The sequence below is a fragment of the Ascaphus truei genome, chromosome 5 (assembly GCF_040206685.1).
Source record: "Ascaphus truei isolate aAscTru1 chromosome 5, aAscTru1.hap1, whole genome shotgun sequence".
Lineage (NCBI taxonomy): Eukaryota > Metazoa > Chordata > Amphibia > Anura > Ascaphidae > Ascaphus > Ascaphus truei.
Genome location: NC_134487.1, coordinates 102,277,580 through 102,304,529, shown reverse-complemented (window position 1 = coordinate 102,304,529; position 26,950 = coordinate 102,277,580). Strand labels below are relative to the sequence as shown.

The following is a 26,950-nucleotide window of genomic DNA, read 5'->3' as shown; positions in this document are numbered from 1 at the left end:
CCCAGGGGCTGGAGCACAGGTGACTCACAGCAGCCAATAGAGTTGCTAGACCCCTGTTGACAGGATATAGATACTGCAGACAGGGACCATGCTAGTTAGTAGGAGCTGGGACACAGAGAGGGAAGGGTGTATATGTGCAGAGAGGCAAGTAGCCTCTGCACTAGACCAGAAGTCTCCCCTTAGGTCCCAGCTAGGCCCTACTCACCCTCAGCTTGTGGCTGCAAAAGGGACGCCCCCTAGGATAGGGACAGGGTCCTGTAGAGCAGCTTCAGTGAGGGTCACAGCCAGGAAGCGTTATATCCTGGCCATTGCTGTGAAGGTGAATCATCCTCTGTGGTAGCAGAGGCATAGACTGTTCAGTGGTGGATCACTCCGTGCGGGAGCTATCCATCACAGAGGGGGACGCGACGTGGGATCGTTCTTCAGGAAAGGGATCCCAAGTACGGATCATTTGCATGCCCGGGTATGGATACACCGGGCAGGTACAGTTAAGTCACCAAGTGCACCAACCTCATCTCATCTTAGTGGGCAGCGCTGTCTCACACATGGGTGGAAGGGGACCTCTTGGGACTCTTGATATATATGGTGTGGGGTTACGGCCCAGTAGGCCAGTGTTACAGGGTTGACACTATTGTTGGTGATGTTATTGTTATACTTATCTGCATATAGTAAACTGTTTTATATATACTCTGGTGTATGTGGTTACTGTATGTGGGTCCTGTGTCAAGGGTTAGTCTACACTTAGAATCCTGCACAGGTGGAGGCGCTGTTATTGTGAAGATCATTCCAGGATACACCCCAGGTTCCCATCAGCGGACACTCAGGCCTCCTGTGAGCCTGACAGGTATTACACCACACCTGGTAATATGTGTAGTTCTCCCACAAAGGTCCCTAGATGAGATCGGGGGGGATTCATGTGTTACACTTGTTTTTTCAAACACTGTGGTTTTACTACACTGTATGCCCTACCATAGTCTTACAAGGTCAACAGCAACATAATCTAATGCAATTGTGCCCATCATAGTTCTTCATAGACAGTGTTACTAGTATGCACTTACTTGAAAAGAGTCGTTCCACAGACCACACATTGGTAAATCCCATCTGCTGTATTGTGTGTGTATTCCCCAGCAAACGCACTGAAATAAAGCATGTTAAAAAAGGTTTAAAAGTGTAGCTAGGTCACAGCATTAACACATTCACGTCTCCCTAATTATATCCATATTTTTGTAATACTTGTATTTTATTGGTTTTACAAACAATTCAATACTTATACAACAATAAATATTATGGGGAGGGGATTTGGAAGGGGGTACAGAGGGAAAATCGGGAGGTGAGAGGGGAGGGTAGGGGTTCTCAATTCCAGTCCATGTTTCGATGTGAATCAGTGCATCAAGTCTTATTATCAACAAGTCCTGGGTACAAGATTCTAATTATATTTTTGAATACACGTTCACTCAATATTCATGCAATAGAAAATATTGTAGTTTGGGTTATATAGACTGCATTTATTTTATGGACTGCATTTATTATATTGACTGCATTTAGTATATGTACTGTACTTAAATCAGTGGCAGTTACACTGTAACACAAGTTTGAGAAATGTGATGAATACTGTTCTAGTGCAGTACCAACATGAACATCATTGCTCAAGGCACGTGTTTCCAATGAAACACTTCCCTCAAAGACTTCAAACTCAAGAAAGACTGATAAATACAGAGACTAGAAACCTAACCTGTTATTAGAAACAGGCTGCTTTCTATATTTTAAACAGTTAACAAAGCCTAAAAGCTTCAATATTTTCTAAGTACAGAGAGGTTTTTACATTGTCTGCAATGCTCAAAACAGGTATAAAGTCAGAATGTATACTTTAGAGCGGGGGTCTCCAAACTCAGTTCTCAAGAGCCGCCAACAGGCCAGCTTTTATGGATATCCCTGTTTCAGTTACTGAGCCACCTGTGTTGAAACAGGGATATCCATAAAAGTTGGCCTGTTGGCGGCTCTTGAGGACTGAGTTTGGAGACCCCTGCTTTAGAGGTTTAGTGCCTTATTCTATATCGGCTGCCATAGCCATTTGGGCAATTTTCAGCCCAAACCCCCGATCAATGGGTATTTTACCCGTGAGTTAAATGGGTATTTTTGGCCGAAAACAGCCAACGGCAACTTTGACATATATAGAGTTGCCCCGTTCTGAATTACATTAAATTCCCTAACTTGGTTCCTCTGTAAAACTGTATTGCATTTTGCTCGTCATCTTTCCTCAACAATTCTGTAATAACATAGTATAGTCTTGTAGCCTAGAAACTACTTTTGCCATTTCAAGATTTCAAGGTGTGTGGGTAATTGTGAGTTCCAGTTAAAGGAGACTCAATATTGTAGCTTAATCCTTTAGTGCCAGAGGGATCTGCAACACGTTGCACAGAAAGTCCAGAAGGGCTTCATTAAGCCTACAGGTTCGTTCATCAAGCCCCTTTAATAACATAAGGATCAAAGCAAACAACATTCTGAAGCTCCTCTGGAACTGAAAGGAGAAAAATGAAGTAGCCGTTTTGCTATATTGTGAAAGAATAGTGTATGCAGTACAGCTTATTTTTGTACACCCGTGTTATAATCCCCCCCCCCCCTTTTTTTTAAATACACAACGATTTTAAAGAATGACCTCATCTCTGGATGTTGGTGTGCACTAAATCATGTTGTTAGTAAGTGATCTGGATGGCAAGCCTTCTGAGCAGAGGTTATGATCTGCTGCCAACTCATTTGTGGGGGCTGTAGTGCCAGCGATTCACATTCAGCAAACAGTCTGCTGTCCAAGGAAGAGAGTGCTGCCTATTAAGCGAGACCCCATGTGTGGTAAAGAGCCTTTTCAGGTCATGAATGGAAACAAGCAGTTACATCATTAATACGCTTGGATCAGAGGTAAGCCAGGGCTTCCTGCCAAGCCATGGTATAAATTAGACAACAAAATGGTTAGACCTTGGCAAGCTAATCTTCGTGCTGGAATCAGCTGAGACAGACTTTATTCACTAAAAACACTCTGGAAGGCAACACTTTTTTTTTCTCAGGACACAGGGCTTGTGGCCAAGGTCTAAAGCCATGTGAGGGCAGTTATTGAACATTTTTGACATTCCAACCACAAATGAGCCAATAAATATTTTCTCCACATGTGCTTCAAAAAGAAATTGGAGTGGAGTGGAAAGGAACTAAATTATGCTACCTTCTCACCCAGCCAAAACGTCTATGCTTACAATGACCACCTTCAGAATCAAGGCTTCCTGGCACACAGCCACAGTGCTCATGGTTTTGCTTACACTGATGCCTTCCAGTAAAATGTACCCGAAACCTTTTCACTTCCACACATTCTACAGTAAACTAAAAACAGGCCTTGCATACAGCTTCGTTGATTGAAGGTAAAGTGTTTGCAATAGCACGTAGTTTCTTTCCCCTTCTTGTTTTCATGTGTGTCTGCAAAACCTATTCAGAGACACAGTTTGTGCAATTTTTAAATGAGGCGTTTTTTCCTCTCACAACATAAAACAATTTGTGTGGTAAGTTGGCAAAAAACACAAGTATCTGATACACTTCTCTTCTTTTTTTTTTGCTTAGCAACAGTCTGTCTTTGGGGGAAAAGTTTGATGCATCTCTCAGAAAAGAGACATGCTAATTGTCATACATTTAGCCTCACCCAATCTTTTCAATTAAAGAGCCACTGCAAAAACTTCCCAGGGTTTATGAAATGACTCTTTGGTCGATCTTTAGTGAGTTGGAATTGCCCAAGAAGTAGGTAAAATTAAGAAGCAAGAGTTTTTTGGGGTGTCCTGTTCACCAAAAAACATATTTGGTGCATTCAGGAAAACAATGGAGGATTGTATTGTATTATATTGTATTTTTATTTATTCTGCACCAACCATGAATGCAACAATTTACAGAGATGTACAATAGGAGACATCATACAGAGAAGAATGATACAAATAGGGAAGTGAAAAATACGTAGAAGTAAACATTAGAGCAGGGGTGTGCAATCTTTCTCCCCTGCGCCCCCCTGCCGGCTCTCCCCCCCCTGCTCGTGCCCCCCTCCTTACCTTGGCTCTGGCGTTCTGATGTCATGTGACGTCACGTTGCCATGGCGATGTGTCACCAGAAGCCGTCTGAGCCAAGGTAAGGGACCTTACAGAGGCCTTTGCCGCTTCCCGGGCAATTCATTTAAATGCCTTTGGGAAGAGCGCTCAGGTCTCTGTAGGCGCCGCCCCCTCCAGAAAATCTTGCACCAACCCCCACGCCCCCCATTATTAGAGAATATGAATCCTTGCCCCGAAGAGCTTGCAATCTAAGTGGTGTGTTGGGAGACAATTAGAAGGAGTACACGGAAGTGCAATTTTTTTGCAAACCACCAATTTTTAAAATACTTTTTTTCTACTCATTATCAGAATTCAAGATGGTTACCTTTTTAGGTGCCAATGGTCTTCGGCAGATTACTAGGAAAAAGGAACCACTACTACTTGACTCTGTATTAGACAAGATGGTGGTGGTCCAGAGTAAGTGCTGGGTAATAATGTACCACCCGCTGAGAAATAATGCAACAAGATGAACTCTGACGCACTTAATTCCCGCTATTAGCGCTTTTGAAAATAATTTTCAGCAGTAAATCACTTGAATGTCGATTGGAGTTCTAGGTGCATGAATTAAAAGTGGCAGAATTCATATTGTTTCCTTTTAATCTCCCAGTAAGAAGCGAAAGTAAAATCAAAGATGGCCACCGAGGTCGTCCAATAGGAAGCCGTAATGTCATGCTCTTATGACGTTCTGGCTTCCTAGTGACGCTTGAGCGCGAGGCTTGGATGGTGGCCATATTGATTTCCTGAAAGGAATCAGAAACACAGGCACATAAATAGGTCACCAGCTCCGAAACCATGCGGCCCCAGGAACTAAGAATCGCACAGTTTAACTGTAAAATAAAAAAGTTAAATAAAATTTGAGTAGAGGGATTGCTGCTTTAAGCATGGTCAAGAGGATAAGTTGGTTCTGGGATGTTACTACACAACCATGGAAATATATTTATTTTAACAGACTAGACTACAGAGGTATCTCAGAAATTGCAATTGATGTCCTTGCTGCCCATCTCTTAACTTCCAATATACCATTCAAGTAAGAAAATTTTACACTTGTAGCAGTATACAAAAAACATCTGGTTTACCATGCTGCCAGTGCCTATATATCAAGGAGGCAGGATAGGAAATAATTTGATAAGCTCAGCCCCACAGTGCAGTGAGAGGCACCTACTGTAGCCTGCTTTGGCCAATAGGGCAGAGGCGCATAAAAAGGTAGGCACTAGGGCAATCTACAGGTTGGGCTTCTATAAGCTCTCTTTTCCCTAGGTGTGGGTCTCTAATGTCCTTTATTTTATTTTAATGGCTATTTGGAGTGTTTAGAATAGGTATAGTTATCGGAGGAGGAGGTTCATTTTTACAGACTGGATCCAGGAAATATTGGACGCATTCCATATCCTTAGGTCCTTCCGTAGTGTTTTAATAAGTTTGGGGTAATTTGCCTGGTAGAGAGGATTGTAGTCCTTGGTAATAAACACCCCTAGATATTTGATATACTGTGGTTGCCATTTGAAGTTGAAATGCATGGACAGAATTTCACCTCTTTTTCAGATTTATGTTCAAGGCTTCTGATTTATTATTATTTATTTTGCCCACAGAAAACTACCCTCAAAGCCAAAAGCCATGAGGGTAGATCTCATATGTCCAGTCCACCCTGTCAAATGCTTTCTCTGCATCTAATCCTAACAGCATTGATGGAATCATGTTCTATTTTGCCACTGTAACTAAATTGATTCTTCTTGTTGTATTGTCCGCGGCTTGTATGCCAGGGATGAACCCCAGTTGACATGTTAGAAGTCCCTATCTCACTAATACGCAAAGGAGGAAAGGACCCAACATGCTGTGCCTGCCATTTCCTTAATACATTTGGAGATAAAAATATTTTCACAACTACTGGCAAATAGGTTAAACCCCATCCCCAATTAACCTGCTAATTTACAGTTAAACATGCACAGCATCACACTACAACTCACTTTTACATATGAATATATACATAGTACAGGTTAACTAAATATGTAAAATGATTATATTTCAGTAATAGAATACCAAGGTAAATATTTTAGAAGTATTGTTTAAATATATTTAAAATTACACTACAATGCTCTTCTTGTCATTGCGTTTATTTATTAAAACCAGCCCCTGTAAAAAAAAACTAGTGGAAGAGTACTGGTGTAGCCAGAGTTCTAGCACCATCATTGCTACAGGCAAATCAATAATTACAGAGCAAAGCGTGGACATCTCCCTCAGCTGGATGAGGTTGTTCTAAATGCTACTGCATGTGCCTACATCAGCACACATGTTATGCTTCGATATGCTTAATGTCAGGAATTTCCTTCATGCCATCTTACCTCTCTGTCCCCTTCTCTTGAGTGACATGGTATTGCACGGGCGTCAGGCGCTTCTTTAGTTCCTGCTGAGTAAAGACCACCTTACAGTTCTTTTTATCCCTACGTGAACCTGGTGGGGAAAAAAAAAAGAGAAGAAGGGGGAGACAATCTTTTATTTTTAAAGCCAGAATAATTGCTTTGGCTGGTGGCCACAGCACAGCTTCTGCGTTTACTTGTCCATGACCAGACATGTCCCTAATGCAAAAGAACTTCTTAGCTGAACTACAGCTGATGGTTTCTTCAAGTTCACAAATACAAAATGTTTCTCAAGAGCCAAGTGATTCCACGGGTGCTGGGACAATGTGCTACAGCCAAAGCCATCTGTGTGCAATATTCAACATTTTGACACAACCATGCACAAATGTTAACATTTTTCCATCCACTAAATTCCCAACCACCAAGAAAAAAACAACAAACTCTACTCAAAACACAGCTCTGTTTACAAGGCATGTTAAGAAATACGGTAACGGGCATATGATGTCCAAATGTAATATCTCAACTTTGTGGTCTTTGTTTTAATACTTCTATCATTGCTCTTAATGATATTTACTTTGCACAGGGTCTATGTTGGTGGTACATTTTGTCTTCTGGCTACTGAAATATTATTCCTTGTGGAAATATCTACACAGAGTTTAGAATGGTAAGATATAGCTAAAACAAATGTCTAAGGTTGAAAACTCAAAGAGGGTATTTAGACAGGCTCCAGTTCTACAGTGAGCGTTTTAGTCATTGAATTTAAGAAAATGTTAATTTATGCTTTAATTTCTCCAGGGTAAAATGGAAGAAAACATTATAAATGGTCCAAATACTTCACATCAAACAAAATGCATTGTTTTTATCAAAGTTCAGGTGTACAATCTACAAAGCATGTATAATAGATTGGCAGATGTTATTCATGGAAAAGATATTTGCCAGTATTGCAAAGCTATCTATATCAATGTAAAAAAAAAACCCTTCCAAAACAGACTATGGGCCACAATAGTAAGCTTTGACGTGTCTTACTGCCCATTCAAACTGGGGGGCGCCCCCCCCCTATTTTCTGGGGGGGTGGGGCTTACAGAGACCCCACGTTCTTCCCCACAACATTTAAATTAAATGCCGGGGGAGCGCGCAAGGCCTCTGTAAGTACCTTACCTTGTCTCTGGCGGCTTATGGCAACATGTCGCCATGGCAACGTGACATCACATGACATCATGACGTCAGAAAAAAAGTTTGCGCTCCCCTGCCCTACACCATTTCCTAAGAATCATTTTGGTTTTGCGAAAATCAGACTGTAAAGCACATACCTTCTTATTTATTTATAAAATGTTTTACCAGGAAGTAATACATTGAGAGTTACCTCTCGTTTTCAAGTATGTCCTGGGCATAGAGGACAAATAATTCATGGTTACAAATACATGGTTACATTAAGTGAACAGGGTATACATTATATACAAGACATTGCATGCACAGTTAGAGATAATATATATTATAGGCGTATGTAACAGTTACAGGCCAGATTAAACTGTGAGGCAGCTTTAGTTTTGAACGAACTTAGACTGGTGGTGGCTGTGATAGTCTCCGGTAGATTGTTCCAGTTTTGGGGTGCACAGTAAGAGAAGGAGGAGCGGCCGGATACTTTGCTGAACCTTGGGATCATGAATAGTCTTTTGGAGTCAGATCTCAGGTGATAAGTGCTGCATGTGGTTGGGGTGAGGAGCTTGTTCAGGTAGCTGGGTAGCTTGCACAGAAAGTATTTGAAGGCAAAACAGGAGAGATTAACTTTGCGCCTAGACTCAAGTGATGGACAGTCTAGTTCTTTGAGCATTTCGCAGTGATGTGTGTTGTAGTTGCATTGGAGAACAAAACGGCATATTGAATTGTAGAGGGTATCAAGTTTGCTAAGGTGGGTTTGAGGTGCCGAGCCATATACTATGTCTCCATAGTCGATAATTGGCATTAGCATCTGCTGTGCGATGCGCTTTCTGACCAGCAGACTTAGGGAGGATTTGTTCCTGTAAAGTACACCTAGTTTAGCATAGGTTTTGGATGTCAGGGCATCAATGTGCATCCCAAATGTTAAATGGGAGTCAAACCATACAGTAAGTATTTAAAACTAGTAACCGGAGTTAGGGTGGTGTTAGCATTGGTTCTGATCTGGAGCTCAGTCATTGGAAGCTTTAAAAATTTAGCGCTGGTCCCAAATACAATTGTTACAGTCTTGTCAGTGTTTAAAACAGTTTTGTTTTTTGGAAATCCAATTTTCATGTTCTTGGGAGGGGGATGTGAAAATGTTTAAACTCCCTATTATTGAAAACAAACATGCATTGTGCTACTTATCAAAGTCTCCTGGCTGAAATAAAAATTGGTACATGCACACCTGCAACATTAATCCCTTTAAAAGTAATGCTTTATTTGACATGTTGACATAGTCCATAACTCATAGTGGGCGAATAACAAAATAAAAGTGTATTTTTTGCATTCTACTATTTCTTACGACTATTTTGGTTATTTGCGCACTATGAGTCATGGACTCTGCAACATGTGAAATAAAGCATTACTTTTAAAGGGATTAACTGTGCAGGTGTGCATGTACCAATTATTGTTAGTTCTGATATTACATGCAGGTTTGGATGGACGCCCCTGTGTCATAGCATCCTGAATCATACTTTTCACTGTCAACAACCTATATTTCTTTTCATTTTTGGTGTGTGTAGTAATGCCTTGATTTTTCGAAAGGCTGCTGGCTGCAAAAATGGAGGTCATTTGGTGCAAAAGAACTGTACCAGATTTATCAAAGCAAAAACGTGCATTGGCTGCATTGCATCGCTTTTGTTTGCTAAATTTCTGCTTATTTTGCATGAGTTTTCATCCCACATATGAAGCCAGGACACTTTCATAAATAGACCCTACTATATAATGAATACCTCTTTACCTCTATTTCTAAGTGCCTAACAATATTACAAATAAACCAACTATCCAAGATCTCACACTCTTGAGTTTCAGTTTTATCTCTTTTGCAGGAGTGATTGGCTGTCATGTGCTCTGGCTGGCGCCGAGTGGTGAACACACTTGGGAAGTGTGAAAGGGCTGAAGGTAAGGCACAGGGAGTATCGGGGAACCACTAGAGAGGTTGGGGCTCAGGGGCAAAAGAAAGAGATCTTACCCCCGTCAGCTCATCCGTCCTAGGTCCTGCAGCTCCTCAATAACCAGTCCCGCAGCGTGCATCCGGCAATGTGAATATGTAGAAATGAAGGGGAGAATCCGGTGCGACAGCAAACAGCCAAATGACGTCGGATCCAAGGTTGAACACAGTAGCTTTATTGAACACACATAGGTAAAACAACAGGCTGCAGCACAGCCTCCTCCTCGACGCGTTTCACGCTCTGCTGGCGCTTCGTCTAGGAGTGAGGAGTATCTCTTGTGCAGCATAATTGTTCGATGTCATGTTTAAGGATATTCCTTCTGATCTCTCTGTGCCATTCATTCAATCGAAGATAAAAATGCAGTACTTTGTTATCTTGTTTTGAAAAACAAATAGTAACTGCAACAATAACACTATAAGTATAACGGAAACTCGATAAGACTTTTAAAACGTGGACTCAAGTCACGCTGGTGTGGTTGGTTGGATAAACAACCTACAAGTGCCCATTGTTCTGAAACAAATTATAAAGAGGACAAATTGTAGCAATGACATGTTGTATTAGATCTGTTGTTATCACGCAAGACTGATGCATCTGCATCATGTGTTCCTCTTGCTCTTACTTGTATAACCCACCCCTTTTTCTTTTCGGTACCCTTACCCATGCTTATAAACATGACAATAAAAAATATATATCTTTGGGAGTGGGGGGAATCAGGTGGACTCAAGGCAAATTGTGTAGTTGAAAATGAAGTGCCCTTTTTGGTAATTTCATACAGTAGCTTCACAGATGTGCCAGCCCCTCCTGCTCTCAATGAACCCTCTTGCCTCATATTGTCACAGCAAGAGGCTAAGGGGAGTGTTTTGCAGGTATGTTTTGGGACAAGTATTAGAGCTCACTGCTTTTAAAAAGATGAATCCAGAGCAATGATCACGTTACATCTTGCATTATTTGATAGGTTTTATATTTAAAATGTGTAGACTTTAAGTAATAGACATCTCATAAAACCAGCGCAAGGGGCCCCCATGCATTTCACTTAGCTGCCAGCCCTCGTCCCTTGACGTCACTGCGTCACGTGATGGCACGTTGTCACGGCAATGATGTCGATGTAGGAGGGCTGCTCTCTTAAAGAGGCTTCGCACTCTCCCCGGCAATCAGTTTCATTGCTGTGGGGAAGAGCGCTTGGGGGGTTCATCACAAGTCATCACAAGCCGCCCCCCCCCTTACCCCACCCCCCACGATCTGGGGCCCCCAGATGTGCCCAGGCAGTAGTTACACGACTGCATAAAACAGCTCAACTTAGCTTACTGCACTCAGCACCCATCTCCTACTGATAACCTCTGGTACTAAATTGTATGCAACAAGCCCTCGTATCGGAACGATGCCCTAAAGCTGCCACATCTTATTTATTTTCAAAAGTAGAAACCGGGACGCATTAAAAATTTACAAAACAAATTACATCCCTTCACAATAAATATGATGGCATTTATCTAATAGTGTCCCCATTTATGCTGTATTATTGGTTTATTCCAGTTTCCAAACATTACACAAACTCTTGAGTAGCAAAATTACTGTTTGGTTTATATTTGTAAATAGTTAAATGAGAGTTGACCAATATATTTAAAATGCTTACTCTTCGATATGATCTATCACATAAAAACATGCAGTGTCTACTTTTGCGGTTTTAAGTGAGTCAAACAGGGAAAAGCTGAAACCAGGACATTTGAACAATTTTGAGAAAATTGACAGGACACCGAGACGCTTAATGAGAATCCGGGACTGTCCCGGCTTAACCCGGACATATGGTCACCCTACCAAAGAGTCAAGCAATATTGCAGCACAAAGTTGCTCTCATAACTTTTGACCTCTCTGTGTTGCACAGAGCTTTCTTTGCCATACGACCACACAGCTTAAATAGGCCTCTATATATTGAAACGAGTCACATGAATGCCTACTTTCTCACACCACGTGCTCCCTCATTAATACAGTGAAGTCTTTTGTGGTGATGATAAGATGTTTATTTTCGGAACATTTTTTTTTTTTCTGGTATGGACACGGTCTCTGCATGTTTGTTTCTTGGAGTTTTTTTTAAATCTCTTGTTCATTTGCTAATCTGTCTTGACAAAATACCATGTTTTATAATTACTAGGAAAAGTGAACTAGTGTACAATTAGAAGAAAGTAGCTCTGACAACAAATATTTGTGTTGCTAATATGTGTGCGCTCCTACAAAAAGGCCAATTGTGTTCCCAGAGCCCTGAGAAGTAGGCGTACCATCTGTATGTCATTTAGTACAAGAGAAGTGACTTCAGGTTTAAATTACATGGTTTTGGATTGCAATTTCCTAACATTTGATGCTTTTCTGCTATTTTTTTTTTTTACCTTGAGTCATTACTAAGGAGTGTTCATAAAAAGTAGCTTGGAGCACAGATGCTTGCAAATCATTGAAACAAAGATGTTCTCGTTTTTGAAAGAAAGAAAAAGAATATAGATGGTCACTCCGACTGTAACCATGTCAAGTAAAAACAGAATTAAAAACACCTATTTGAAGTAAATAACACAAATATAAAACACCTTACTACCACGGAATACAGAATATTGGGAGGACTTTATTTTATAGATAAGAAATTGCTTTTTAACTGAAAAATCTTGAAATCATACTGTTTTCCACCATAATCGGTTATGATCTGCTGCAGAACTTCATTTTAATGAGACGTTTCGAAAGAACGCTGCAATATTCCTTTGTTACACTGAGTCTTGGGGATGGAGATAAAAGATTCATTCCAGGTTTCTCTGTGTGTCTTTCAAAGGCCACAGAGAACGGTATTCTCACAAATTTCGCAGGAATGTGCACTCTGTCATAGCCTACAAATTATTTGGTTTTGGTGCACTTAAAGGTCACTATCCAAATTAGCTAAATTTTCCAACATCCTGCCTTTTCAACCTTAAATATAAATATTGTTTCCTAATTGTAAGTGAGGTTTGTTCTTTATAAAGTTCAGTTGCTTATTTAAAGTTGTCAAACTTTGGAGGTTTTCATTCTCAGGGTGTGCTCTGTTCTTAAACTAATAAGCCTTTGAAAGTAGAGCTAACAGCGAGAGGAAATGTATGCATTATATAAATAAGTTTGGTAACATTGCATTAGGCAGCTCGGTAAGCAACTGCGTTAAGATGAATCAGTTCTGAGAAGCCCATATTTCATTACTATTTACTACTAAAGTGCAGCAATTGCCCAATGTTTTATCTTAAGATGCATCATTTTACATCTGGTTCCTTGATATAAATATATCCTTAAATCCCTGTCTTACCTAATGAACTTTAAACAAATGTTTTGTGCTTCTTTTGTTTTGAGCCCCTTTAACTGATGTAATACATAGCCATTTGAAAGAAACAATCTGGAATACTTTTAATGCTTAAAATATTTTTCTGCTGGTCATCTTTTAAGAAACTTTATACGGTGTGACGGGATCTTCAATAGTATTGTTATAATGTAGCATTTAATAACTTTAAGATTTTGTTTTTTGGGGGATGGTAAAGATAAATCATGTAATTTCCCCTTGTTTAAAATAAGAGTTTTTCTTAAAAAGTGAAAGTGAATTAAAAGATTTGAGAAGAAAATAAACATAGAAGAAGCCAACTTATTAAAGAGTATTTGTTTGCCATTGTTATTGTGGCTATTGCAGGTGTTTTAGGCAATTTATAGATTTGTAATCTTAGCAATTCTATTATGTTGTATTTTATACTTATTTTATCAAAATATAGCAGTGACATTTTTCTCTTTATTATATTCGTTCAATTATATTTGATCACATTAGCCAGAAAATGTACCTGTTCTGGCTCAAGCACACACTGATTGGTGAGTAGAGACAGGCAGCTTAACTCAATCCCATACATCAAGCAAGGGAACCTTCTTACTTGCTGAAGTGTTTATTTAGGGGCAACAGCAATACAAATAAAAAGGGAAAAGGGTACTGGGGGAACACTGGGGCATGGGAGCAATGGAGGAGAAGAGCTACAGTATGGGTGCAGGGGGATGATGCAAGTTATAGGGATAGGTAAAATCCAATAACTTTACCAGGAGATGGTGAAATTACTGCTCAAGGTGGCTGCTGGTTCTAAAAGGGCAGCATGCTGGTCTGGGCTGATGGGAAATGAAACTGGGACTATACCAACTGACAAGGAGGGGGAAGTAGGGTATCCAGGTGTCATCTCCAAAAATACTGGACAAAATGGTGAAAGGTGCGACGCGTTCGAGAATCGTTGGTGAGGAAGAATGTTATTCATAAATGTTCTAAATTTCACTCCAAGTATTCACCAATTTGCACCAATTTATATTCTGTTTCGTAAAAAATCTGGGGAGGAGTCTTGGGAGGGAGTGCCCTTCTGAGGATTTTTTTAGGAAATAGGATATGAAATGGTGCAAATTGGTGCATGCTTGGAGTGAAATTTAGAACAAATGACATAATGGTCAGATCATTTATAAATAACTGACCTGCAGTCATACTGTACATGACAAGCAATACTAATCTTAATGCTGCTCCCACAAATTCCAAGATTGTTGCACCCTTCCTAATCCTCTCTCCCCTTATCCTTTCACCCCTCCCTCGTCCGCACTCACCCCTCTCTCCCATCATCCTCTCATCATCCTATCACCCCCCTCCCTTCATCCAACCTCCCCTCCCCTCATCCTTTCACCCCCATCCCTTCATCCTCTCCCACCCCCTTCCCTTCATCCTGGCTCACTCCCTCCTCTCTTCATCTTCTCACCCCCTCCTTCATCCTCTCTCACCCCCCCCTTCCCTCCTCCTCACCCCCTCTTCCCTTCATCCTCTCTCAACCCCCCTCCCTGTCATTATCATCCCCACAGGACAGCCAGAGAAAACACACACACACACACAACAGTATAAGTACAAATACACACACAAGGACAAAACAGAACAAATACACACAGGACACAGACTCACCTTTCTCCAATCCATGCTTTTCCTGCACTCTTTGGCCCCACCCCCAGGCTCCTGCCACCTCCTCCTGATTAGCTGCTGCTGTATAATGCAGCCAATCAGGATGGAGGAAGCTGCACAGTCCCCTAGCAGCAGCAGCCCTGTTCTCCCCCTGCTCGGGGGAAATCCCACAATTCCAGCCAGCCCGCCGCCAGGTTACTAAGTCCAGGGACATAATACCAGACACATACATGTCCGGTATTCTCTCATTTTTTACCGGACAGAGTAACCAAATACCGGGCAGTCCGGTTCAATACTGACACCTGCCAACCCTAGCTCGGGGAAGAGCTGTCCATCCTAAGGTGAAAGGCAGGGGGGTTACCAAGGCAACTGGCTAGGAAGACACGGGGGGCAGCAATAACTGAGGAGTACCGGCAGCCTGAGAACAGAGAAACATACAATCTTGTTCAAGGACAGTACCCATGGTTTTCGCTCTTTTATTTTCTCACATGGTCATACCCTAAATGTAACGTTGATCTATATTGTTAAATAGGAGAAGTCACTCACAGGGAAGATGTCCTACCATGCTTATACGCATACATCGGCCTTTGTCATTACAAGATGTGATTAACGATCACTGCTGTGTGAGATACTAATGCTGGAGTGACAAAGTAAAGAGTGTGAAAAAAATATATAGCATTGACTAAATCGAGCACAGAGATGAACAATATAGAACACACAAGGGCTCCTGTATGTTAAAATGTAAGGCCGCCTCTCCATGTCAAGAACGCTTTTGATCTTCATTCATTTCAAAGCCGTCTTCCCTGAAATGGAGAAGCAGCCTTAATAGCACATTACGTTAAGAGCAAAGTTGGAAAGGACCAGCATAAGCCATTAACCTTTACAGTGCCATGGGTCAAGTAGGACCGCGCCCTGCTCCGGATGCTGGAAATGGAAGTGGCTCCAGTTCAGTTTGGATCGGGCTTACTGCTCCGGCAGAGTGGTGAGCCTGATCTGCCCTTAGAAAACGAGCAAGTGCCCATTACTGATCTGGTATGTCATAAAGGCCCTTGATGTGGCAGGGCTATGCAGTACTAGGTAAGTCAAAAGAGCACTGAGTAGATTAATGCAGAAATTCCAGCTAACAATATATATATATATTTGTTTTTAAACTCACCTGAACTGGGAGGTCCCCCGTGTTCAGGAATGCTAATCTGGTGATAGGATCCACCGGGAAAACTGGGGAAAACATATGGCCACGGTGTCAGGGCTCACTTCGGCAGCCAATAGAAAAGTTGCCACATCGGGAGATGTCGCAGCTTCCTATTGGGGATCGCGGTGGTCATGTTTGTAGTCCGCTGTCACATTTGTAGTTTTTGGAAGTCAAAACCGGCACAAAAAACCCCATACAAAAATATTTAGAACCGGGGGATTACTAATGAGTTTCAGGGGGAAAAAACATAAAATAGATCACAGATGGGATAAGCAAAATGTCAGTCTTCTACTCATCGTTATTAGAAGCTACAGCACAGGCCCTGCATATAGTCTCAGGTGTCACCCGTCCCTGCGGTTTCGATGCCCTTATTACCTTCTGCATTCAAAATTATATTCTACGAGGCAAAAATCAGAGATTTTGGATATTCATCTCTGCAGAAGAAAATGTCAATCTTTTCCGCATAATTCACAATAAACATTAGAAATATCTTGGAAACTTACTTTGGCCTTTGAATGGGCCACAAAGTGTCTTGAGGTTCTGCAAGTTGTCTTCTACCATAGCGCCGCTTAGGAAATATGGGCCACAATCTCTATTCCTTAGGTGGTATAGCATAGTTTGCAAGGTTACCCTATCATGGCCACATAGGTATTCCTTCTTTCTTTGCACTTTGCACAAGAGGGTTGGTAGCTGTGCTGGCCCTACATTTATCCACACTCCACCCCCTCCTTTTGGACATTGTTGTTGTATTTCCTGACCACATTGCTCTATTTTACTCATCCCACGGTGATTGGCGCTCTATATTAATAATATAACAGTAATAATATTTATTTTCCTACATTGCACTGACAGTGTATGCTGCACTGTACATAGAAATTTTCTAATGAGTCCCTGCCCTGTAAATCTTACAATCTAATTTTGGTGCCTGGGGCACAGGGAGATTGAGGGATTTACCCGTGATCACAAGCAGGGTTGACCCTGGGATTTGAACCGGGTTGACACACCGGCAGCGACACTGAGCTAGTAATGCAGTATGATGTAGATCAGTGGTGCTCAACTCTGTCCTCAAGACCCCGCAAGAGGTCCGGTGATAAGGATATCCCTGCTTCAGCACAGGTGGCCCAGTTGAAGACTTGTAGTTGAAGACTGAGCCACCGATTGAGCCACCTGTGCCGAAGCTGGGATATCCTTAAAACCTGACCATTTGGGGGGTCTTGAGGATTGAGTTGAGCACTCTTAGTCTAGGTCCCGGACGACACCTCTAATTAATCCAGTGATTGTGAGACCCAGCTGCTGAATATTCATTGAATGTGTTCTGGGGAACTCCTGCGATTTGAATGTATTACAGTAGCTGTCATTGACAGAAGTATGCAAATGCTGCTGTTTGGGTATGTTTTTATTTTTGAACACATTGAAAATAGTCATACTTTCAGTTTTTAGCCTCTTTGCTTCCAGAGGGGACAGCAATCACTGACAATGGATCAAGGAACAGATAAGCAACATTTCCTTTCTTTCATCATATCATCAGTAAGCAAAAAGGGATGGCTTGCTGGTCCTTCATTCCATGTAGTAAGAAAGGAGGGACAGGGAGTACTGTACATGGTATGATAACTTTTATTGGATCAACAGTTAGTTGATATGTTAAAAGATTTTGAACCTCTCAGGATCCTTAAGGACCCCAAGAGGATCAAAAGCTTGTAACATTTCAACTACCTATTGGTCCAATAAAAGATATCATACCCCCTACTCCCTCTCCTTCCTTTGTTATTAATCTCATCAGTAATTACAGGCACATTACAGTAGGTGGTGTGAGGCACTGCATATCCGGTTGTTACTATGTTATAACAACAGCAGCACCTCACTGATAAAAACCTTGTAGTGTATCATGGTAATAACAAACAATTTAGGCTATTAAGACTATTGAATAACTTACTTGAAAGTGTGTGTTGCTTGCATCAAATGTTTATCATATGGCCCTTTCAACCAATTGCACAAAGTGGGGAGGACTTCTCAAAGGTGTATGTCTTTATTACAGATGGGAAAAATACCACCATACATACATACATACATACATACATACATACACACACACATACACACACACACACACACATACATACACACATGCATACACACACATACATACATACACCCATACATACATACATACACACACACATACACACACACACACACACACATACACACACACATACATACATACACACATACATACATACACACATACACACATACAGTACATACATACATACATATTGCAGAATAAAATAAGTTTGTGAACATTGAAACTTATCTGTTTGACTGCTTCATTTCTCTGGAGTAAAATGCAAAATACTAACATTTTATTTATTGATAACTGATAACAAAGCAACCTACTGGGGTATTAACTACCAGTGAAAAGCCAAAAGTATTTAGTTAATTGAGAAGAAATCTTGATACTAAAAATACTTAATAACAACACACAAAAACATACACAAAAACATACACAAAAACCTCAAGGTCAAGACAGCAACAAGTCACAGGTGAAGACTAAACATGTCCCATCAAAGGTAAACATGTAACCAGTGGTCCTGTTTTTATATGCTATATGTTCTGGACTATTGTTGACATTCTTTTGGTTTGGGCTGATTATTGAAATGTTATGCTTTGCTGCCACTGTAGCCAGAAGGAAGTTCAACATACCTTGCTGCCTGCTAGTGATTCATTATCACAAGCACAAAGGGGCCTGTAGCACATTGAAATGTAGAGCAGTGTACTGCAGGCCTTTTTGACACTGAATGGGTTACAACAAAAACAGCCTTTGGTTGAACTAACCCCCTTCCTGAGGCTGCAAACATTTTCTTCAACAGAAAAAAAAACCTTTGAACAAAAACTAATTCCCGCTGTATTAGTCTGTGTTAAACTATGCACCATATGAATACGTACCACATGTACAATGTTGGGTTTATCACATTCTGTTCTTATGAGTAAATTCTTCAGTGAGTTAAGCAATGGAATAACTTGTGAATTGTCAAAGAGAACGGGGCTTCCCACAGCCAAATACCTGCAGCATTAGGAATAACTTTTTCAGTGTCATAAAAACGATGAGCCATTAAGCTCGTTATGGTTTAAATTTGACAATGCATCTTGTGCCAGTGGGAGCGAAGGGGTTCATATATTGCTGTGTTGCTGCAACCCGATGTATCTGCACCTCAAATAAGCAAGCAACGCTCCCCTTACCCCCCACAGCAGAGGAGCCTGCATCTTTATAAAGAGAAGGTACTTCTCTGACTCTGCTGCAAGGCAGCACAATCTTAGCACATTTTAGACTCAAGTCCAAAAGCACTAGTCATATCGGTAATCTAAAACGTCAATTAACAATCTACTACAAAGACAACTAAAACGAGGTACATTCAATTTTACATTATGTTTCATACAAATAAGCTATGGTTAAAAAAAATTTCACTTCATCACATTTCAAATGAAAATAAATCTTTCTTTTTTATGACGACCAATGTTTTTATCCACAAATGTACCTTTGTCAGGCTGTCAACATTGGCTGAGCATTTCTGATAAAATGTAGGTTATTGTTCTATTCTGAAATTTGATACTGCGCCCCTCCAACTTTTCTACATGAACAAATTATTTTAGGTATGTCAAATGCACAGGTTGTTTTTTCATTAAGTAGCCAAACTCTAAGTTTTGCTCTCGTTATTTCAAGCTGTTCTGTGGTGTACCAAATCTTCTCATGAAAGTAAAAGCCATGTTTTTCTACTTATAATAGATATATTATTTAGCTCTAGAGACTCTAATAACATGCATTTTTATCTGGAGAATGTACCAACATTTATCAGGTAACCTTGGCTTTAAAAAGTAATTATTCATGAGTACATGACTGTGCTTGGAACGGTGCCATGATGAAGCAAAAATGTCAAGCCGAAAATCTTTGTTGCTTCTCTATAACTGTGAATGAATGCTTGAAGAGTTACAATTACATTATAAATATGTTATCACATGTTTTTATAGTAAATAATCAGTGATGCACAATGTGCATAGCTATCCACTATCTCAATCATATTAAAGGGGCGTTGCCTCTTGCCCGGATCTCGTTTTCATAAATGCAGCAGTTCTTTAGATTTACGACAATGAAATGATCTAAGCTGCCGATCGATCCATTCTCCCACGATCAATCAGGGAATACCTATTTCAAAAGAAGACGTTTTGTGGCTTTCTAAATGGTAGCTATAGCTACCCAATGAAATATTGAAATACATTTAAAAGGGCATAAAGAGCGAAAAAGACAACAACAAAAAAGTCAGTAAGTGGATTCTGAGAAGGATATAGAATATATGAATAGACCCGGTGCACTCTATACTTGCAAATGATAACTCTTGTCAACCAGATGAAACAAAAACATAGGTTCCATGTGTTTATCATGTTAACACCCAAACCCGTTTCCATTTTGAGTCTCTAGGAGGCTTAAGTCTGCTTTATACAGGACTGTCAGAGCCAGGGATCGGGGGAAGTAGAATTATTCTGAATTTAAAAGATTCCAATGGGACCACTGATATTTGGAATTGGTGAAACAGACTACAAAAGGTAAAACTTTCTCTATATGTGTGACTAAGCCATGTTATTAATTTTTATCTTTTATTTATCTGGCGCCAACTTATTCCGCAGTGCAGTACAATGTGGGGTTACGGTCGAGAACAAAACATAAAATGCATACAAACTTAAGACCAAGAAACAATCTAAAAGGAATGAGAGAGGGGTGAAAAAAGCTTAGTTGGGTTATAGGGTCTGCATGGTTTTAACCGTAGGCTTGGCCGGGGGGGTGCATCTCATCCTTAAGATTGTATTTCTCAACAAAGCTGGGAAGAGATCTTGAATATGGCCTTGCACCCTTCCTTCAGTTTTGGGGTACCCCTGAATTGCACAGATTAGAGGGGTGCAGTGTATCTAGTTTTAAATGTTTGGAATTGTAGGCCAGAAAGTGTTGTTCTGAAAGTAATAACACACATCACATAATAGTTTGGTTCGAGAAATTCAGAGGCTTATACCTAACTGTATAAATAATGCTACAACCATTTTCAAAGTTGCAAAACGCTGTATTACTGTATATCACAAACATTTTAGACAATGAACATTTTTTAAGCGTTTTAAAGCTGCAGTTCAGGCAATATCCCGAATGTGTGTTTTTTTTTAATAAATCAGTTCTGTAGTAAGAAAAAATACTTTTAGCATTTTCTGTTTTAAAAAAAACAACTTTGAAAGACCAATTTTCTTGTATTCTATTTTAACAAACATGCTTGTTCCTATAGCAACGATTTACATTCCCCATATTTAAAGATGTCGCCAAACTTTGCCGATCAATAGACGGAGAACGAATTGACCGGCAGCTATGCAGTTCTTTAGGTAATTAGAGATTGCCCAGATGAAACTATTGAAGTAAAAAATAAATAAAAAATATAAAGACTGAACTGCAGCTTTAATGTGCTGCTTTTCTTAGTTCCACGTTGTTACACGTTACTTTTACTTCCCCTTTGCCTTTTCCCAACCACATATTGTATTATTATCATCGTTTATTTGTAACATATCCTGCAGCGCGGTACAATGGAGGTACGGAGATTTGATAATTGCATAAACAGACTTGTATAAATAAGGACAAACATGCACACGTAATCATTTCACAATTAAGTCATTTTATATTTTGGAGAAATGTTTATTTAAAGCTGCAGTTGTCTTTTTTTTTTTTTTTTTACTTCAATAGTTTTATGTGAGCAATCTCTAATTACCTAAAGAACTGCATAGCTGCCGGTCAATTCGTTCTCCGTCTATTGATCGGCAAAGTTTGGCGACATCTTTAAATATGGGGAATGTAAATCGTTGCTATAGGAACAAACAAGTTTGTTAAAATAGAATACAAGAAAATTGGTCTTTCAAAGTTGTTGTTTTTTTAAAACAGAAAATGCTAAAAGTATTTTTTCTTACTACAGAACTGATTTATTAAAAAAACAAAAAAACATGCAGGATATTGACTGATCTGCAGCTTTAAGAGAACAGAGTCTGCTTATCATGGACATGGAAGATTTCCTGAGCCAGCGTGATAAGAACAGAAATAAATGGATTGACCTGGAAGGACAATAATAATAATTGTATAATATCTTATGTAATGTGCGCTACTGAAACCATACACTGTAATGTCCTACACTGTTATGATGACATTTCCTTCCAACAAATAATGGGATAGATATTATACAGTAGGTTAGAGCAGGGGTGTGCAAACTTTTGCTCCTGCGCCCCTCTGCCTTGTGTCCCCTGGTGCTCGCGCCCCCCTGATTCACTTAGTGCAGCGTCAAATGACGCGCAGGGTCATGTGACGTCACGTGACCCGTTGCGCCATTTGACGCCGCGTTGTTGTGGCAACGTACGTGTGACGTCATGCCACCTTGCCATGGAGACGCTTCCAGACCCCGGCTGAATCATGATAAGTTGAGGTTGCGGAGGCCGCACGCGATCCCCCGACATTTAATTTTAATGCCTTGGGGAACAGTACGGGCCTCTGCAACCGCTCACCCCACCCACAAAAATCTCCCTCCCCCCAGTTTGTGCACCCGTGTTAGAGAGTGCAATTCAGCTCAATGCTTGTGCATTTCTGAAAGAAAATAGAAATGTGAAAGTAATGTGTTGCAGACTCATTCTACCCTTAAAAAGATACAAAGTGACATTGTACGGTACATACAGTATGTTGCACTCACACTTGTTTTATGAAATGCACAGTTAAAGGTCAGTGGTTTTAAACCATTTTTTGTTTCAGGAACCCTATAATTATATTCTGAAATTCTGCAGAACCCCAACCCTCTCCCAAAAGTGCGTCTGAGATCAGATCCATTGTTAGGATTCTAAATTCTTCTGTACAACTCAACCCCCTTATAACGCTGTGCTTGGGGTCCAAAGAATCACATCGCGCTATATGCGGATCGCGTTAGAAATAATGTACAATTGTATGCATTGTACAATAAAGTATTTAAGATACCAATAAACCTGTTGTAAAGTATTCATAAATACAAAAATTGGGAGCCACACTAGCATCGCGTTATAAGCGGATAACAGGGTTGAGCTGTATTTGCTACACTTTTCAAATGACCTGAAAACTGTAGAGAACCTTTTAGGGATTCCTGGGGAACCCTGGTTGAAAAACACTGTTCAAACCATTCTCATTTTATAAAAAAAGAAAACAACGAAAACATCTTTCCTTTTAAAAAAAAAAATGTGTTATACCTTTTATTTGTAAATGTCAGTAAAAGCATTCTTATTTTTTTTTACTAAGGACGTTTTGTTGACTTGACAAAGAATGCATAAATGCTATTATTATCCATTCAATGTAAATATACTCCTCCCTTGATTTACTGTAGGTCCACTAAATATCCTCATTTTAGAAGAAAAGATTGTGAAAAGGAAGAGCTAAAATTGGTTAGAATATACATACAACCAGTGCCGCAGACAGCTTGCCCGGGGCCTAGGACTAAACTTTCCACCAGGACTTCGTGTTGGCGGCCTTGCGGGACCCCCCCCCCCTCCTCACTCTCTCAACCCCCCCTCTCACACTCCCCATCACCCTTTCCTTCCCCTCCCTCCCTTACAACCCCCTCTCACCCTGCCCCCCCCCCCATTAATTTCTCTCCCCACCCCAAATACACACAATAAGCCCCCCCCAAACATACACACACAATAAGCCCCCCTCCCCAAATACACACACACAATAAGCCTCGCCACCCAAATACACACACACACACACACACACACACACACACACACACACACACACACACACACACACACACACACACACACACACACACACACACACACACACAATATAAGTCCCCCTCCCCAAATACACACACAATGTTACATAGTTACATAGTAGATGAGGTTCAAAAAAGTCATGCGTCCATCAAGTTCAACCTATGCTAAATTTAGGTGACAGATACTTTATCATATATCCGTACTTACAGTGCAATATATTGATCCAAAGGAAGGCAAACAAAAAACACAGTGAAATATCTAATTAGGAGGAAAATAAATTCCTTCCTGAGTCCAAGAATTGGCAATCAGATTACTCCCTGGATCAACATTCTTCCCATGTTTACTTATTTGGTATATCCCTGTATACCTTCCCTTTCTAAAAAGATGCCCAACCTTTTTTTGAACGTATCTATTGTATCTGCCATCCCAGTCTCCATGGGTAATGAATTCCACATTTTAACTTCCCTTACAGTAAAGAACCCTTTCCTTTGTTGCTAGTGAAATTTCCTTTCCTCCAATCTTAAGGGATGACCCAAGTCCTTTGTACTGCCCTTGGGATGAATAGTTCTTTTGAAAGCTCCCTCCCCAAATACACACACACACACACACACACACAAACACACACACACACACACAATATAAGCACCACTCCCCAAACACACACACACAAACACAATACTGTATATGCATCACTCCCCAAATACACACACACACAAGCCCCCTCCCCAAATACACACACACACACACACACACACAATATAAGTCTCCCTCCCCAAATACACACACACGCACAATATAAATCCCCCTCCCCAAATTTAAACACACAATATAAGTCTCCCTCCCCAAATACATAAACACAATATAAGCCATATTCCCCAAATACACACACACACACACACACACACACACACTATAAACCCCCCTCCCCAAATACACACACACAATATAAGCCATCCTCCCCAAATACACACACACTATATAAGCCCCCTCCCAAAATACACACAATAAGCCCACCTCCCCAAACACACACACACACACACACAATATAAGTCCCCCTCCCCAAATATAAACACACAATATAAGTCCCCCGCCCCAAATATAAACACACAATATAAGTCTCCCTCCCCAAATACACACAAACACACACACACACACACACACACAGTATAAGTCCCCCTCCCCAAATACACAGACACACACAATATAAGCCCCCCTCCACAAATACACACACACCTTGGGGGTGGGTATAAGGGGCGTCTGGGGCATTTAAGTGTACCTGGGGCCCTTGGATAGACCTGCTGGTGCAGCATGGTTGGTGCACAGAAGAGCCCTGCTGGCCCGCTGATGCCTAAGGGAGGGACAGATGGGCGATGCTGAGCAAAGGGGAGGGCCATCTGTCCTGCAGGAGGGAAAGGAGGGAGCAGCAACGAAAGGGGAGGGCCCCTCACTCCTGCAGGAGGGGAGGTATAGATGCGAGGGGCCCAGGAAAAGGAGAAGGCCTGTCTTGCCTGCGCAGAGAGAACTGCATGGTTGCCGGCAGGGAGGCCAGGCCCCTTGCCTGGCCAGCCAGGGACAGCAGTCCTGGCTGTTCCCCCTTGTTGGCGGCCCTGCATACAACATATGTCCAATACCATATTTATTAAACAGCTATTGAACATGCAGACTATGACTGGAATTATTCAGATAATCCCTTTCTACAAAATAGAATGTAATATATAACACGTTGTTTATTTTATGTATTCCAACAATGCTGTGTGCAGTAAATATTTTGCTCCACAATGTTGTTAAAAATATCTCCAACAAACATGTTTTTCTTTCTTTGGAGCAGCCCCATAATTAAACTCCCCTCGTTATCTCATTTATTTTAATCAGCTGTGTCACTTACTCAAGAGTTTTCAGTCAATTTACCTGTATCATTCTACCTTGTCCCAAACTTAGCAGATTAATGCAGCAGGTAAAACCTCAAGGGTATCTATGTAATAAAGTGGAGAGGAAGCTAAAAGTGACATACTCACTGGGTGTACATTTGCATGTCACTACCCAGAACCCTTGGATAACAGGACATATTTATTGCCAGCTTTAGGCAGGTGCTGAGCGTGCAGCTGCGCAGGGAACCGTACTTTCAGGGGACCCCGAACTGAAGCGCAGATGCCTCTGACCCCCAAAAGGGTTTTATTATCTCGATAAGGGTCCAATCATTGGAGAAAAAAATTGACTTAGGAAGATAAGACCAATCAGAGGAGTTAGGGGATGGGACAGGATCAGAAAAGTCCAATCGGAGCAGGACAGTGGAGAGAAGAAGAGGACAGGAGCAAAGAGAGAGACAGATTAGAGGTAATGAGAGGGGGAGACAGCCGGAGACTATAGGCCTGGCATGATGGTGGTGCTGTCAGAGCCACTGCACCAATTCCTGTGGTTACAGCGGCCCAGCGCTATCCCCAACAACAATTAAAGATATTGCCGGGGGGAGAGCGTGGGGCCTCAGTAACTCTCTTACCTTCTACTCCCGGCATCTCCCCCTCCATGGTCCCATCATTATGGCTCTGCAATGTTAAATGGTGTTGCGATGACATTTGATGTTACGGAGAAATTATGACATGACCATACATGGGGAGATGCCGGGAGGAGATGCCGCTGACAGCCAGAGAAAGTAAGAGCTGAGACCCTGCATATGTCATTGCACTGAGCCCCCCAACAGCCCAGCCGGCCCGGCTGAGACATGAGGGGGAGAGAGATGGAGACAGACAAGAGGGGCACTGGGGAAGACTAAGACATGGAGTGCAAGGGAGAGGCAGACACAGGGGCCACAAATTTACAGAGAAAGACATGGGGAAAAGAAGGCAAGAGACGTGACATGGAGAGACAGACACAGAGGCACGGAGGGAGAGACACAGGGGCACAGAGGGAGAGGCAGACACGGCGGCACAGACAGACACGGCGGCACCGATGGAGAGAGACACAGGGGCACAGAGAGAGAGACAGAGGAAAAAAAACAGCACTGGTTTTCATCACAGAGAACAATTGTATTAACCTGTATGGTACTGTGTTTGTGCATATGCATACATACAGGGGTCTTTCTGTAAGGCAAAAGGGTGTCTGAACTTTAAGCAAAGAAAAATGTATTTATATATAATTTTCTAAAACATACTATGCAACTAATTTTGACAGATTTATTATAAATCATTCTTCCTGGTAATGTACAGGTTATTAAGAATTTATTTTAGTGTTAGGACCCTTGAGATGTGGTCTGCCTTTGAGAGGCTCAAGGGCTTACAACACTTAGGCCAAAGGGTTAAACTAAAAGACCATTTTATTCAAAGGATATCTTTATATATATATATATATATATATATATATATATATATATATATATATATATA

The 26,950-nt window shown here is 41.0% G+C and overlaps 1 protein-coding gene across 4 annotated transcripts in view; it reads right to left on the bottom strand.

Moving 5' to 3' along the window:
* MSRB3 (methionine sulfoxide reductase B3) overlaps positions 1-26,950 on the bottom strand; it is a 182,181-nt gene that overhangs the window by 62,788 nt on the left and 92,443 nt on the right. For all 4 annotated transcript variants that reach the window (XM_075600356.1, XM_075600359.1, XM_075600357.1 and 1 more), the window contains 2 exons: positions 6,449-6,557; positions 1,059-1,136 (listed from right to left, as the gene is read on the bottom strand). In XM_075600356.1, the coding sequence (XP_075456471.1) occupies positions 1,059-1,136; positions 6,449-6,557 (187 nt within the window). The remainder of the gene's footprint in view (positions 1-1,058; positions 1,137-6,448; positions 6,558-26,950) is intronic.